Source organism: Falco biarmicus, chromosome 4 (genome assembly GCF_023638135.1).
Source record: "Falco biarmicus isolate bFalBia1 chromosome 4, bFalBia1.pri, whole genome shotgun sequence".
Taxonomy (NCBI): domain Eukaryota; kingdom Metazoa; phylum Chordata; class Aves; order Falconiformes; family Falconidae; genus Falco; species Falco biarmicus.
The window spans coordinates 51,574,785-51,592,526 of record NC_079291.1 but is presented as its reverse complement, the minus strand read 5'-3'; the positions used below and the strand labels follow the sequence as shown (position 1 = coordinate 51,592,526).

Sequence of the window (17,742 nt, the reverse complement as noted above, 5' to 3'; positions counted from 1 at the left end):
TTTTTTTAACTATGGAGAGAATTCTTAAAGTTCTGTAAACATGTTCTGGAAATACAAACCCTGCATAACGTTACTATAAAATCTCTCTTCCCTTACATACAGGATGAAAATTAGTCTGTTAAGTCCGATAATAATTAAACCAAACAATTAACTATCTCCTGCAAGAAAGAGCTCTCACCAAATACATAGATTACTGGTTTTTGCATTTATCAACTAGTAATCTTAAAATCCGAAGACAGAATAATGGCATTATTCTTCAGATTTCACCAATTCAGGTATCTCTTAAACCACTGTACCGATCATCAGCAAATCTATTTCTATAGCATTAAGGTTATTCACGTATATACAGGAACTATCCCCGGAAAATAGTACAATAACTACATATACAACATATGGGTTTTTTAAAACCAAAGCTTACTGAACACTTACCTCATCTAGAAGACGCTCCTTTTCAACTTCAATTAAATCGATCATCAAACTAGAAAAAAAAAAAAGAATACGTATTTTAGCCAAGAAGCAAAAAACCTAACACAGAACTCAAACCCCACCCTGTGCTTGCTGAGTCTCCAGGCTTCCACTGAGATCAAAAGAGCAGAATACTATTCTTTTAGCTCCTAAGAGAGGAATAAGTAGGGAATGAAATGGCTGAACAAAGATGAATGCAGGGTAACAGAAAATATGCCTATACTAGAGAACATTTTGTAGCTACGAGGGCAACTGGCACAGTACGGCTCCCATACACCTGGCCAAACTCTCAAAATGGCGACTACATCCAAACTACCCACTGGAAATAGCCCCTGGACGTATGCTGTGACCAAATTCATGCCTTGGCATTGTCTGGGAGAGAGCTTGTTCACACAAGCTAAAAATGTATCAGGGAATCTGCTAAAAATTAAACAAGGCAGACAACTGCATGCCACAGCATGAACATTTGTCGTGGCTTTTTATTTTATCAGTACTGATGTACACGCTATGCCACTTCCTCCCCCCAACCACTTCAGTGTAAGATTACAGAAGTGCAAAGAAAAGAAGCCTTTGTACTACCTACTTCTTTATTTTAATGAGAAGAGAAGTAGGTACTGTTGCTCCTGTTAAGAGAGAAGGAGCTGGAAAGATAAGGGAGTTCTACTCTGTATGGAAAGCAACAATGAGAAGCTCCAAAACTCTGCAAGAAATAAAGGTGACAAATTACTGGAGAAAGAAGCTGACTAAAACCCTGAAACGTTTATGGGTAAACACTTAGTTTACCAACTAAGTTTACTACCTTTAAGGTAGGCCTATGGAATTTAAGAGTGAGTAATGTTTGCAAAAGCATTACAGTAAATTTTTTTCTTTAATCTAATAGTTAACATCAGCTTTTAGAGAAAAATAAACTGCAAGATAGCTATTTAAAAACTATGAAGATGAGGAAGATACACAGTTTTACAATTTACAACTCTGCCTGAAGAAATAATTAAGACTTAGTGTTAGCTTACAAACGTCAAAGCAGGTAGGGCACAATCCCTAACGAAAAAAAAAATCCCCCTAAACCCAAACAAAACAAAAAAAAAAACAATCTTTTTTTTTTCTGGGTACCCACAATACTTACCATATTTTTAAAAAAATATGTGAACATACAGATGTGTATATATACACACAAGCACATTTTTATCTACATATATGAAGCAATTAGGGAACTACTTACTGCCATAATTTTGATAATACAGTAATTTAGCAGAACTGCAACTGCGATAATAAAGACTAGATGAAAATATTCCACCTCTTTTAATACCTACAAACATATTATCCATGACATTCCTTTATGTTATGTAACAAATATCCATTACCTTCCCAGGAAGTCATCTTTATCTGGGTCTTCATCAAAGAGCTCAATCTCCAGCTCCTGTCCTGGATGTTCATATACTAAGGCCTGGAAGTACAGTAAGATGGCACTGTCAACAGTAAAACTAATCAGCTTTGTTAAATGGCATAGTAACAGTAAAACATCGAACTGCAGTGTACTTGTGTATTAAAACTTATCAATGAGCAAATGCTTTAAAAAGATGCAATTAATGAGTAGAGCAAGCATAAGAGCTTTTTTGATGTGATTTGCTAATGTTGGCTTTAATAGACTAGACTGCTCTTCAGAATTACTGATGCTTAGTCTAGACAAAAGCGCGTATACATCAATGGAGAATTTCTGTTTTGTTACAGAACTTTGGGCTTTTAGAGGGAAATATGAAGCTCCTCGAGGAAGTCCCCAGAGTATCACCTTCAACAAAAGAAACTCTAGAAGACAACTTTACAGAATGCAAAAAAAGATATTTTTATTGGTTATACCTCATAAACTTCATTCCATTTTGGATTCAGATTTTCTTTTATGACTTTGCTTTGGAAAATCTGGTTGCCCACACGGATGATTCCATAAGGATCTGACTTTCCCTTGACAATCCCTTTTAGGTAAGTATCTTTCCCCTCCAGGTCCTGAGCTTCTATAAAGTGTATCCTTAGAACACCCTGAAAAAGGAAAAGGTAAGTTTAGGTAGCAATTTGAAAGCTTCTGTGTCATCACAATTTATGCAATATGTGTCTTATCATTTCCATTGTGATTTCCTTAACATGAAAATTAGTTTGGATACACTGTAAATGGAGAGATATCAATGATGATCCACATACACAGCAGACCTAGCATGCAAGATATTCCTGAAAACAAGATTTCATCAACAAGCAGAAACATGCCAGTTATATCAAGAAATGCCATGCTACCCGAAGTGAGTAACAATAAATAGTAACAACTGTCAAGTGAAAAGCACTAACAATGATTTACAGCGATAAAATAAAACTTATGCTACTTATTTTTTAGTTTATACAGTTGAACTAGATTTTAGCAAGTAATATGTTTAAGATTCTAACAAACTAAAAAAAATCCTTCTTGGCGTTATTATGAAACATTAACTCAACAGAAATTATTTATAAATTAATTATTTTAAGTGACTGGATTCATGATAACTTGTACTACTGCAGTAACTCTAGAAATTCACACAGATGTACATATCTTTAGCGGTTACTACTACACAAAAAGCTAAATGTGAAATTCTTAGTATTAAATGAAACATGCTTACCTTTGGTATAGGAAACCGCAGTTGAGCAATCTGCACTTCACTGACAAGTGGGACTGTAATTCTATTTGGAAGGACCAAGTAGTTGGATATTATATCCAATATTATTGTATCTGATAAACCACTGTTGGAGAAAATAACCCTCAGTTACTTCATAAGAATTAACCATGTTACATCACACTAATATACTCCTTTTGCTGCTTAACAACCTAAATGGAGAATATATTTGTCGTTTTAGGGGGGTAAAGACACATCTGTTTTTTGAACACTTCTTTTAAAATAACGGATTCTTGCAAAATGGCCACCAGGTGGAAGCAGCTGACACAGAATAGCAGAAACCACAGAGATGACTATAAAGTTCTCATTTCCTTGCCACCACCAAGTTCTCCCCTCACCCTCGCCTTTTAAAGCCACCCAGGGCAAAAGGCTATTGCATAAGTTTTCTTGCCTGCATTGCATATAACCAAGCAGATGTTAACTGTTAATCTACTTTTGTATTTCAATAATGATTTAACTGTCTCTGAAAGTCTGGCTAACCATTCCTGTATTGTTATGAAACAAGTTGTCCTCTTGAGCTGGGAGGACCACCATTTAAAACAGAAAAACAAAAGAAAACATGCTCCGAATAAAATATAGCCTAGGGAAGCAAAACAGGTTTTGTTCTGGCAAAAAGGGAGTGGCAGTACAATCACACTGGTAATGAATCATTTAAAAAACCCAACCCCACAGTCCTCCAGAAACACAGAAGAGAGAAAGATTTCCTAAGCAACGAGTTCACCCAGTTGGGTCTGAACTGACAACAAAGCAGTACGCTGTCAGACCAATACAACAGTTACACATATTGCCTACACTGGCAAAAAGGCTGAGCTGCAGCGATACAATTCGCTATAGGATACAAGTATCCAGGAAGATTTTAGGGTTATGCACAAAGGTTCAGAAAGAAAATTACAAAAATACTTGAACTGCTTGTGCACTCTTGCTAAAGCTGGTGGAGCTGCTTCAGGGATGAACGATTTCTCCTCCTAAATACACTTTATGATTCTCCATTTACAGTTATGAAATTAAAATGCAAATAATATTTGATTACTTAGAACATTTTTCAGAGGAAGCACATGTGTGTAATCACCTTGAGAAGTTTTTCTAAGACTGGATAAGTAGTTGCAAGTAGCTCTGACTCAGCAGTTAGCATATTTATAAAAACACAAAAGCTGCAATGAAATGTAATAAATATATATACTATATATATGTGTATATACACACACACACACACTTTCATTTGGGGAGAAAATTTCACAGTGAGCAATGAAGGTATTATGGTGGAGATGGGTAACAGAATTAAATACAATCTGGCCCACTGATTCACACCAATATTTCATGCCAGTACAGCCTGCAACCCCTTGGCTGCCCACTTCCACAGAAAATATAGATGAACTACAATACACGACAGAACATGGTTGACTTTTTAACGTCATCCAGTAAGACAGAACAGAAGAAACTCAAGGCTGCATCAAGATCAATGGACAGGTCTGTGCAAACCCCTCTATTCTCTGAAAGAAGCAACAGTGGACAATGTTAAGATACTGCTCAGGGGAAAAATTTCCTCTCCACTTCTGTGAATTAATTCACATCTGTCCTAAGGAGGAGTCTTCATTCCCCGTCCTTGCTTGCAGAGCTCATCCAATCATATTAACAAAGATTTTCATTCTAAATGAACACTGAACCCTACAAATGTAGTTTCAGTAATTAAGACAACTACTATAAGAAGATAATCATGTTGTTTGAAAATAAGTAGCTTCCTTTAGTCATCACTGTAACATGTTTTTCAAACTTTTTCAGTTCCACGTTGGTAATCATAGTTTTCAACTTGTGTATACTAAAAGTTTCTCTAAAATTAGCCAAGAAAATAGACCCCATTGTTTTGTTAGAATTGACTTAAAATTTTAAAATAAACGTCTCCACCAGTCTAACATTACAAGGAAAATAATAAAAAGCTGAGGTGATAGTAACTACACAAGCAACAACCACACTTTTCAAAATACAAATCTGACAACAAATCTCCAGTAGGTAAGTTTGCTTTGTTCCTGCTTTTGTTAAGTGTCCCTACCTGGCAAGAAGAGAAAGCTTTGCCGTTATGCTCAATACAGCACATGCCTTAAGAACAGATGATTAATGGAAAAAACTAACTGACCTAGGTCAGAGAAAGCATATGAGCAATGCAGGACAGGCAATGGTACCAGAGCTGCCTTGAAAGAAAGGTTATCGTGCTCTTAGTTAAGATCACATACATTATGAAATAAGCTACAGGCATAAACAAACCTATCCTGGAGTAGCAAAAGGTTCAGAGATTGACTAATGTTCAAATGGTGCTAGAGCAGATTTCCTTAAATAAAAGAAAGAGCCTGAAGCACTACACAGTCCAGTCACTGGGAGGATTCACAATCCTCTCTGTTAAGATGAAACCCCAACTCTGTGATTCCAAAGGTCAGCCTCACAATTTTACATCAATATAAATGCTTGAATGTCACTAAAATATCCGAGAAATTAATATGAAGAATGAGCTAGCATTAATGGAATTTCACACAAAGAAACTGGACTCATAGGAGGCAGCAGATACTCCCTCGCTAAGTAATGAATTAAATTAATTCTAAAAACAACATGACACTTTCAAGCTGTTTAAAATGTATCGAACCAAATATTAGCCAACTGGGATGCTCCCAGGTGGAAAGTATTCTTCAGGAATACGCGGCAAAAGTAACAACCTTTTGCCATTATGTTATTAAACTAAGAGGTCTGATCTATGGAAAACAGAGACAAATCACCGATCAAGCTACAGAGAAAGATGTATCAATTTAAACCCTTACATTGATGCATCACCAATAAACAGTTTCTTAAGACTGTAAAACTCTTAAGTCATTGATGATAAGCACAATTATTTTCTCAGTTCACAGAAATGACAAGTGCAAAATGTTTCACGTATTTTACATGTCTTCAAGAGCTCAATTTCATTGTAGGAAAATAACTGTCAGGTACCTACTCTTTGCTATTTAGTTCTACTTATTTTTTAGTGACAGAATAAGCAGCTATGTATTTTTCTTGCATCGTCTTTACACTGCAGAGACAGCACATCTCAGACTACATAAAGTGTTTTTACTGTATCTCAAGCAACTATAATATAATTCATCTTCCCATCATCCACATACCTTCCTGACAGCACTTTAGTATTCTCACAGCCTGGCTCCTCCTTACACAGAGATTTTAATTCCACTCCACTGTAAGCTATACTAATGATGGAACATGAATTACTTGTATGTCCTTCTCCTTGTGGAGTCATATACTAAGAGCAACAGAAGTTGTTAACAGCTCACAGGGAAGCTTCTAGCAGCAAATGCAGAATTTCATTTAATAGAAGGCATTTGCAAACAGAGTACAAGCAAGTATTTTTGCGTGCAGGCAACAGCAGTAAGATAAAAAAGGTACCTGTGGCAGCAACAATCTCTTCATTGTTCAGCACTGTTTACTACAATATGTCAAGTTACCCTACCAAACCATACAATCTATCTATATAGATAAGAAAAACAAATTCAGCACTGAAGAAATGTCTTGGCAAAACAGAACATGAGTCACCTCGGTTACAGTTTCTATAGAAACTATACCACATCTAGATGGCATGATTTTATGCATGTGTGGCCAAGCTTGGTTGCTCTGGAAACCATAAAATTGAGATACTTAGCTAGAATTTGTTTACATCTGAGGTTTTGTGTTTGCAGTCAGCCAAACATGTAGTGTGGTATAAATCTCAGGAGCCTAGTAAGCTTAGGTACTAAATGTGAGTTTATTAGTGTTATGTCAAAAAAGCAAATTATTACTCGGTACTTGTATTTTGGAAGCCCTTTTCTCACTCATCAAGAAAATCTCTTTCCTTGGAGGCAGCCTTAAGCAGGCTTGAAAGATAAGCAATTCTTGCAGCCATTAACCTACTTAATGCAAGTTCTAATTTTGAACTGTTCAACTGGGATTCCGTGCAATGGTTTCACATGTCTAAGCAAAGCAAGATCTGTTTCAGTCACGCAAGTGAGCAGTAAAGGATTAATACCTAAATTCAAACTCATTTTTAAACAATAAAAAAGTAATTCTGGAGTCAGCCAGCTCTTGAGAGTACGGGATCCAATAAAAGGACTAGTCACAAAATCCAAGTGTGTATCAGATCCACCCTTACTCCCTTAGCCATAGTTTCAATATTAAAAAGACCCTGGGTAACTATTACAACTAGATAATTATGAATATACTAATGGATTTAACCTCATCAGGATTGCAATGATTCAAAGCAGCTTCGTTTTTACCTCTACTCCTGCTTTTTTCTTTGGGGTTTTATCATGTACTATTTTGACAAGCTCTGCATAAACCAAGCATTTTTTCTAGCTATATATGGTCAATATTTTTGCTACTCCATTTGATCTTCACATAATAAACTGAAAGCTTTAAAAAGTAAGTACTTGAAGAGATTAGGAAGTTTAATTTAATTAGTGTCTTAAGTATTTCTAACTACCTTTATGCAAGCAACTAGAGAAATATCAGCATACAAAGCCATGAGCCAAGATGTTGTGAACCCACTGACATGAAAAATAAGGCTCTCTGTCTTTCTGCTGCCATATGAGATAGCAGATAGGAAATTCACAAGATTCTGGAAATCTGGAAAGGCTGAGAACACTAAAAAAAGCAGATTAAAATTTTTTTTCGAAATGTTTTTAACAAGTTCCATAGCTGTAAGTTTGTGCATTTTTACTTGTAGTGAAATCACTACCTTCTGCACGTTGAGCAATTTAATGTAATTCTAAATCATGAGATAACTACTCGGAATAATTTAACCTAAAATTATTTAGCTGATGGTCTTCAGATTTTCTGGGGTGTACTTGGGTGGAAGAATATCAAACACTGCTTTACATATACTCACTTCAGTCCCGGAACATCCAGAAGATTGGTCAGTCCTGTCCAGTTAATTTCCAAAAGCTGTGAATTACAGAGAAGGGGTGGGGGGGGGGGTGGGGGGGGGGTGGGGGGGAGAGAGAAAAGCAACTTAGAATTCACAACACTGAAGAAATAAACCTGATCACTATAAATTCTGATCAGTGGAGGGTTAATAACCAGTTTCCAGGATTTTCTTAAACAGAAACCCAAACTTCTTCCATTCTAAATAATTTTTATCCAATTATAACTTTTAAAGTTATAAAAACAACTCACCATCTTCTTACCTACCCTTCCACACGTACATACAAATACACACATGCACGCCCCAATCTACATGTGTACATAGTATCTACTACATACAACCAGTATCAAGTAATGATATGTGATCCTATTTTCTGGAGGAATATATTCATATTCACCATTGACCTGTTATAGATGGACAACTAACCTACATGAATTTGCAGAGTATAATAAACTGATGAAGAATCCCATCTGAGACCAGGAAAATAAGAGATCTAGAAGGCATGACTACAGAAAGAAAAAAAGACTGGGATTAAGAAGGTGGAAGGAGGACACGACAACAGCTTGCAAACAGAGGAGGCTGTTTTTAATGACAAAGAGAAATTAACTCCACCATGGATGCAGTAAAGAAGAAAGGTATCAACAGGATTAAGTATCAAAGTTAGAAAAATCCTCAGAAATAATTAATAGGGATAATTCATTACTAGATCATATGTACTTCCTTCACTGAAATTTTTTACAGAATGTTAGATGTACAAGTGCTGTTTCAGGGCTGCCGGCATTAATAACTAATTCCCCATATTCTTTTCAATCATATAATATTATTCTAGATAACAAAACTAACAAAAAAACCCTAAGTTTCCTTATCTCCCTTCTCACTGAAAACTTTTTATTAACTGCATAGAAGTAAACTGAATATAAGTAGCAAACAAATTCAAACCCATCCAACTACCACCACGCTTCCAAATCCACCTAACCTAATCCACCTAAGAATAGCTGCATGAAAAAGTTAGAGATATTGAGATCCCTCAGATAATAAACTAATCGTGGTGGTTCAGTTAAATGCTGAAACAAACCAACAAATCTTTACAAGAACCCATGTTGCATCTTTCCACAAACAGGCAAGAATGATCACCCTACATACATTTGCTATTAAAAGAAACAACCCTAGCAAATACCATTCTTTTTAAAAGGATCTATTAATAGTTTAGTTAGTGATTTCCTTTGTGAATACTTTTGACTAAAGATAACACACACTACATTTACTTACATAAGGAGCACTATTACTTAATATACTTTTGTAATAGTGGCAAACTATTTCAACGTTACCTGTGAAGCACCTAGCCTATCTGTAACAAACAATCAAGCAGAAAAAAAAATCATTATCCTTTCAATGGAAAAGGTAGCAAGATTTAATAACTAAATATTCCAAAACAAAAGGCAAGACGTATCATGGGACATACTGCAAGAATCTACATAAGCCAGCAACATGGCCCTTGCCACAAAGAAGGCTAACACTATCCTGGGCTGCATTAAGAAAACCATTGCCAATGGGATGAGGGAGGTGATCCTTTCCCTCCACTGACCAGCGGTGAGGCCACACCTGAGTGCTCTGTCCAGTTTGGGCTCCTCAGTACATGGACATACTGGACAGAGGTCCAAAAAAGGGCCATGAGGATGACTAAGGGACAGGAGCATCTCTCCTATGAGGAAAGGCTCAAAGAGCTGGGGCTGTTTACCCCACAGAACAGAAGGCTCGGGGGGGATACATGTCCATAAATGCCTGAAGGGAAGGTGCAAAGAAAACTAAGCCGGGTTCTTCTCAGTGGTGCCCAGTGACAAGACCAGAGGCAAAGGGCACAAACTGAAAAACAGGAGGTTCTGAACAGCAGGAAACATTTATTTCCTGTGAAGATGATAGAGCATTGGCACAGGCTGCCCAGAGAGGTTGTGGAGTCTCTGCCTTTGGAGACATTAAAAAAGCCATCTGGATATGGGCCTAGGCAACCTGCCCTAGATGGGCCTGCTTGAGGAAGGGGTTAGACTAGATGACTTCCAGAGGTCCCTACCAACTTCAGCTATTCTATGAGTCTGTGAACATACTAGAACAGAAAACAAACATTTGGTCCTACCCAGTGAGTAAGATTAGCGTCTTCCTAACTATACTATTCAGAAGGGTGATTAAACCTACAGACTTCAAGAGAATGCTTAAAATTTAGCACTTTCCCTGCTGATACCCATTCAGCAAATTGCTACAGGATTTTTCTTCACCTCCTTTTACTGTATTACACTCCTATGCCTTTGTATAGTCAGGAGAGCAGCAGACACAGAGACGCCTCTAATAAGGCAATCTAACAAACTCTGGTGGACGACTGAAAGAAGCTTGCTTTCTAACTCCATCAACCAAAAGGAGCCCAACAGAGATCTGCTATGTTTCAACATTAAGAAACCCCAACACACTTAGAACAAAAGAATTATAAATTCATACAGATCATTATAGTCTATCCATTTGCTTCTCCTAAATGCAATTTCCTAAACCCTTCAGGATATTCATGTTTCCCAGACTCTGAAAGAATGAATGAAAGTCAAAACAATTTTTCGTTCTGTCATTACAGCATAAGGAAGACAACAATAACTCTCAGAATAAGTTAAACATCATGATTTAGTTAAATTCATTTTCTTACTTCACATAATTTTATACTGTGTGGGTTAAAATGCAGTAAACAAATTTCTGCCAGTTGTATGTATTTTACTATATTTAATTATACCTTTGCATGCACACTTTTCCCCTCGCCAATTACAGAGTACTTCCTTCATCCATCCATTTCATGTACTCATTTTTGTCCAGGAATTATATTCAATATCTCAACAGATACAATAATGATGACATTATGATAGCAGGGGGAAAAAAAAAAAAAAATCAATCAACATTTTTATTGTTCTGCTCTAACCCTTAAAAAGCACTTTCCCCAAAGTATCCCCAATAAAGCGGTAGCAGTACAGAGAACTGGAATGTAAAGCTTTAGACCCTTCACTGAACTATGAGTAATATGATTCCTGTAAGCTTAATTCTGCAGCTTTAGAAATAACAAGAGCTTTCTGACAAGATACTGCAGAACTGACGCTACTGTAAAAACACAGGCTGATTTTTAAGAGGTTTCCAAAATCATATTTTCCTTCCCATTTTCCTTTACATATTCCTTTGCTGAACTTCATGAGATTCCTATTGGCACATTTTTCCGGCTTGTCAAGGTCCCTCTGAATAGTAGCACAACTATCTGCTGCATCAACCACTTCTTCCAGTTTCAAGCAAGTAAACTTGCTGTGGCTCCAGTGGTGTCTCCAGAAGGTCAGAGGTCCTGTTTCAGATGTCCCGTCTACAGAGAATCACACTAGATGCATATGTGAGGGTAACTAAATTCAGCCTAAGCCACTACTTGTTCATATACATTAGTCACATCTGAAACAGACTATCAGAATCTAAAGTGAAACATCCTATCATTAGCAGCTATACAGAGCCCAGTACAGAGACTGCTGACTTTCATCATTCTTCACGTGAAAGTGTGAAGATATTGTTGGTCCAGTACCATCTTGTATTCAATGTCTTTCTAAAGATATCTCACTATAAACTAGTTTTGCCCACTTTCTGTTACAGTACTAGCAGGATTATTTTTAGTGAGAAAAGGCTAACCTACCTTACACAAGAAAAAGTATGTATTTGAGCAAATCATATGGAGGAACCAAAAGCTGTGGAATTTGCATCATCACTTACCACGCTGTTATCTGACTATGCATTCAGATTCTAACAAACACATTGAAGATTCAACTAGTACATGTGAAACTTTCCTATACTTCTGAAAACACTAATTTTTAGAAAATGCTTTTGAAAGACTTAGGTTATCAGACTCATTTTCAAACGGACAAAAAGAAGGTTAAACCCACTCATTTAGTTTGCTCTAGTCAGTGTTTACACAAAAATTCTGCCTTTCTTCCTTCAAATTTATCTTCCATTAGCATACAAGGCCTCTATCAACTATAGATCAGGCTGTCAGCCAAGCACTTACAAGAAGTTGTGCACAAGAGATGAACACACATTAGGAAAACAGTTTTGTAATTAGCATTTTCAGCAAAGGAACGCACAGTTAACAACTGGATTGGAAAAGATCTTCAGGTAGGTGGGAGGCTCAGTTTGCTAAGGCACATCTATTTATGGAATGCTAGCAAGGCTAAGTAGCAGTAAGACCTTCCAGAAGTGGATGAGATCTTACTAAAAACTCATACAGTCTGAACACTGAACAGCCTTTTACTTCTTCCTATTTTTGGGGTTTTTTTAAAGTGTTATGATTTCTTTTCTACATGAATGTAAATTTAAAGCTATCAGGTTTTTAATTAGCAAATGCAAACTGTTAGAAATTATTTGTTGTAAAATGGGTTATTTTACATTGGTATGTAAGCTTTACTTGTACACTTAGTTCTACAATAACAAACTATGAGCTAGAAAACACAGAACAAATATATAAGAAAGCTGAAGGTAATTTCAGTGTATTCTTCTTTGAAAATTAACGGTGCAAATTATACGTTCTTCAAATCTCATGCTCATCTTAACTCTGAAAAAAAGTTAAGAAATAAATAACTGAACCAGGATGAAAAGTCCAATTTAGCACAAGTAACTTCAGTTTTGTACTACTTCCTCAATCCTGCAAACCCACAAATGTTTAAGTAATGTAACATACAAATAGCTTGGTAGCAGCTGATAAAATTAATGACAACTTGTGTTTTCACACTGGTTGTCATGTTCTAATCACAAGTTTTGGCATTATATTATATGACACTTCAAAAATCTATGCAGACTACTGAGGCTCTGGAATAAGTAATTTTATAGTGTTTTAAGACAAAGAATCCATTTTATTGGATGATTTATTCCCTTTTTTCCTTATTCATAGGTGAATTAGAAGGCAAATACACCCCACAAATACCTCAAAAAATTGGTCCTTATCCTAAGGTGTTCATACCTGCATCCCATATTTAACATTTTTACATGCTAATGTTTTCAGAGTAAACAGAAAATGAGAAAATATTTGCATTTCCTTTTGATTTTTTCATTCTTTGTTGTTTAGTATATTGCATACAGCAATTAACATGGCAGAGTCCTGTACTGCCTCCTAAATAGATTTAACCACATTAAATGAATCGGGCAACATAATGCACATTAAAATTCAGCATGAAAAAACACCATCTACACTAGACTGAAACATGTATTGTAGTGGTTTCTATATTAACTGCTACAACCCAAAACAAAACAAAGAACAACCTATGAGATAGCACAGAGAGCTGCAAGGTTTTTCAATTTATGTGACCAAAAAGCATTTCAGAAGGTTGCAGCACAGCATATAGACCACATACACTGCTTGTGACCACTCACTATCAATACTTTGATTATTACACACCTCTTCTCAAAAACAAGGCTACATTGATTCATTCTGTCATCAGTCCTCAGACCATGAGGCATGTAAAAAATAATCACACAAAGTTACTGAAAAAAAATAGTGTTACTAAGAGTGGCCCATTTAGACAAGAAACGCAATTAGTATGCAATTAGTACATATAACATCAGAAACTTTATTCATCTATTTATTGTACAGGAATAAACACAAATACAGAGGTCAATTTCAGAAGTGCTAAAGACAAATCCTTTTCAATTCAAAGTTGGAGTTAAGAAATTAAAAATCATTACCAAGGCTAAGCATGTTACCGGATTATTAGAAAAGCTTTGCAAATAAACCTTAAGCCATGAAACGTTTTGGAAGGAATACAAGCCTTCAAACTCCTGGCATAAATCAAGCTTTTGCTATTTGCACTTTGAAGGTAAGCTCTCCTCACATAACAAGTTTTGCTATGTTCACCCACCATTGTGCTTCCTTTCCAGTTCTACCAGAAGAGCCCAACAGTAATGAAGCATTGATATTGATATCACTGCAGGAATACACACTCTAATCTTAGCCTACAGATATAATGACAAATGCTTTTTTCTTTTTATGTTGGGGTTTTTTTTTGTTCATAGTCCAGCCAAACACAGATTTTCATTCTACATTTTGTGCATTACCATGCCATGATTTGCAAGCACCCCACCCCCGCAACAGGTAGTTCTCTCAGTAAGTTAAAGCAACGTCACCATCCTAAAAAACTCAAAAGGCCTATGGAGAAAAAGGGAGCAAGCAAAAGACTGCCAGCTGATGAATCATTTTATGAAGTACTGAATAGAAAAAATTTCCATACTTTAAGGAAAGTTTTGGCCTATAAATCTCCAAAATAGCTTAACAATATTATTTCCTTCTTCATCACAGCTTTGAGCAATGCAAAATTCTCTTAGTTCAGCTAAATTCAGGGAATGCCAACTGGTTCTCTACAGCAGAACTAACAGGGCACTGGAAAGATTGTGTTCAGTATTTGTCACCAAGTGAAACTCTGCCAAGAGCCAAAAACAATGTGGTCTCTTTATACAACACAGTGCAACTGAGAGAGGTGATATGCCTTGCAGAGACTTCTTACCAGCCAGCTCACTGGCCTGGAGTGGGCGGGATTTCAGACACCAGTGAGACTTTCCAATGAAGTAGTATGTGTGTCAAGTTACTCAAAGCTCTTTCAATTCTTCCTCTGCTCACAGTAGTGAAAACAGATTACGTTTCCTCCCTGAAAACCAAGAAATGTGTGTCTTCTCAAGGCTCTGTACTGAGAACGAATGAACACTTACACTGAGTTTTAAAATATATATATATATCTCCCTGCGGCCTGTAAGAAAAGGTAGGCTAAAAACTGATGAGCGTTTTTACGCATTTGGTGTTCTCCATACCCTAGATGTGTTAGGATGCAAAAGGGAAAAGAATGTACTGGGACACAGAACACACAGGCCACAACTGAAGTTCACAGCAGCACAAAAGGCAGCCTCTAAACACTGCCAGTCTTGTGGCTTCATTTGGCTGCCATAAACACTACTAATTCTCAGAAGCGAAGCCACAAAGTATTTTAAAATGCTAACGAACAACTTCCTGCTAATCAAGTTATGGAAGTATGAGTCTTCTGCAAGACCCACTACAGGGCATGATGATACAATTCCATGGGATAAGTTGTGTTTCTTCTCAGAATTTTTTTGTAAGAAGGGGACTAACATGCCCTCTTCTCCTTACTCCTGAACGGTCATGCAGAAACAGTACAACCTGTTAGTAGAGCACAACCCATTACCACTGCAATGCTAAAGTGCTAACATTACTGTAATTATTTAATAAATAACATTATCGAGTGTATTTCCCCAGTAAACATATAATAAACTCAGCTTCTCAAGCAAGGCTTGACTATACAATACCATAGAAGGTAGCAATGACACTGTTTTTCATCATTCCTGAAGGAAACACACCATATCTCTGCATGGGAGCCACGTTTAACAGTGCTGTTTTTCCGCTGTAACTGTCCAAAGATTTAAATGACAAATGCTGAAGATGGAAGATGTATAGTTGTGGAGGTAAGAGACAGAACAGGCAAGTTTTTGAGTTAAGGTGACCAGAAGAAGGACCACAGTTAGTCTTGTAAAAATCCTGTGCACCTCACTATTCTCCACAGTGTCAACTATTCAAAGTTTCATTTCAAGCCAATTCTCTCTACTTTCTACCCTTCTACCAGTTCCACATTTTGGTTCGCACCCTCATATGAGTACTGACACTCTCCTGCCTCCTTAGCGAGCCAGCCCAAGATGCTGAAATACATCTGAAGGACAGGAAATTAGTCACTTCTTGATGTGTTTAATATTTTGCCAGCTTAGGTCCCAAAACCGGTTTCCTTTAGGAGGAGAAGCTTCAACACTGGTATGAAAGAGACAATAACACTGAATGGGAGGGCACAGGGAGAGAAGAATATGGTACAGTGGAAGCATCAACTGTAATGGCCCTAAAAACATCCCATAAGCTATCAAAATTAAATTATAAAAATTTTAAGTTATAGAAAATTATAAGTACACAAAGTAACAGTGCAAATCACTCATCTTGTAAGCAATAACACTAATTCTTAACAAATATAACCGTAAATTCAGAATTTATCCACATGTTCCACAAACCCCTTTAAAAGAGATTAAAAAAAATTGAAGCAAACATAGCAACAGTCTCATACATTCTGACGCATTTTTGACCAACTAAAAGCAAACCAAAACAACATTCTTCTGCATTCCACATAATGACTTTTTTTTTTCCCCCAGCCATTTCACTAGGACTCATTCTTGGTGCAAGTGCTCCTTTTGAGTCTAATTTTCATCAGTACTCATAATTTTTAAAGTCACATTCAGCGCTGAATTTTCCAAAGGCAGCCAATATTAAATGAAACTAAATCAGTATCAAATAAAGCAAAACTACAGAACAGAACAAATCTGTAAAGTGAGTAGAGGACAAAACTGTGAATATAGAAATTGCAGCTTTGCAAGAGTTGCCCACTTTTCCTGGAAGGCATCCTGTTTTCCAGCCATGGTTTTTTTAGAATAGTATAGGCATTTTCATATGTCTATTTTGTTGTTTTTGTTTTAAACAAGAGAAAAGGGTTGGGTTAAGAAACGCCTTCAATATTAAGTATGCCACTAAACAAGCTTTTGAAAATTACTAATCTGCAGTACAGCTGTAAGCCATATACACTTCTGTAACTAATCAAAAATCAAAATCATTAACTATGTGGTGTTTTGTTCTAAAAGGAAAAGATAACTTCACTTAGAGAAACAGAATATATATGGTAAATATACATAATGTTAACATAGTGAGAAGTAATACAAAAAAACCTACACATCCTATTTACACAGTGCTAACCTTTCCAGCATTGAAGCTCAGAGATCTAAAAGACTACTTCAAAACATTAGAACGCACATATTTCTCCCTTGAAGTCTCTTACATATTCAGACATATTTTTTAAGCTGATGAAACTTTCAGCACCTTCTTCACAATAGTAACAACAAAATACAGTATTTAAAAAGTTTCATATAACATAAGAACTCTTGCAGTATCAAAAACTTCATGCATTACTCAGAAACTGGAGACTGGTAAACTCATTAAACAAGTATGTTCAGAACTATCAATTTAGGCAGCGTTGCCTTATATAGTCATTAAAGCCAGCAAACAGACGATACAGAGCAAGAGGAATTGTTGCCAGTTACTTTGGACTGGAAAGTATGAGAACAAAACCTAATGCTAGCTGCCAACTAATTCCTCTTCCCTTCTAACAAAAATATTGAAGAAAAGCTTTCCTTGGCTGCAGCCACTTGCTCTCTAGTAAGTGGACAGAATTTGGTTATTGCTATAATAAGCTTTATTTTACATTTTTCTACAGAGGTTAGAAAAACACCAAGACACACTGCAGTGGGGAGAAAAGTCTGCTTGGAAAAAAATATGAATTAATTATGGAATTATGGAATAATTTGACTCAAAGATATTTTGTGGACAATCAACCCTTAAGTTTGCTTGGACCTTGACCACTAGCTTTTAAATGAAAGGAGGGTGAAAAACACTTTTAATATTTTTGTAACTGAATACTTTTGGGAAGGGTTTGACTTTTTAGTTTTCATTCTCCAGTTTACTTCCTGTCATTTTTTGTCCCACGAAGTCAACCAGACCCCTAATAAAGTGGCATGGGG

At 36.4% G+C, this 17,742-nt stretch overlaps 1 protein-coding gene across 2 annotated transcripts in view; it reads right to left on the bottom strand.

The window, feature by feature from the left end:
• Positions 1-17,742, bottom strand: part of ESYT2 (extended synaptotagmin 2) — an 84,403-nt gene that overhangs the window by 23,590 nt on the left and 43,071 nt on the right. For both annotated transcript variants that reach the window (XM_056335283.1, XM_056335284.1), the window contains exons 7-11: positions 8,050-8,105; positions 3,102-3,222; positions 2,320-2,496; positions 1,827-1,909; positions 430-478 (exon numbers count right to left, since the gene is read on the bottom strand). In XM_056335283.1, the coding sequence (XP_056191258.1) occupies positions 430-478; positions 1,827-1,909; positions 2,320-2,496; positions 3,102-3,222; positions 8,050-8,105 (486 nt within the window). The remainder of the gene's footprint in view (positions 1-429; positions 479-1,826; positions 1,910-2,319; positions 2,497-3,101; positions 3,223-8,049; positions 8,106-17,742) is intronic.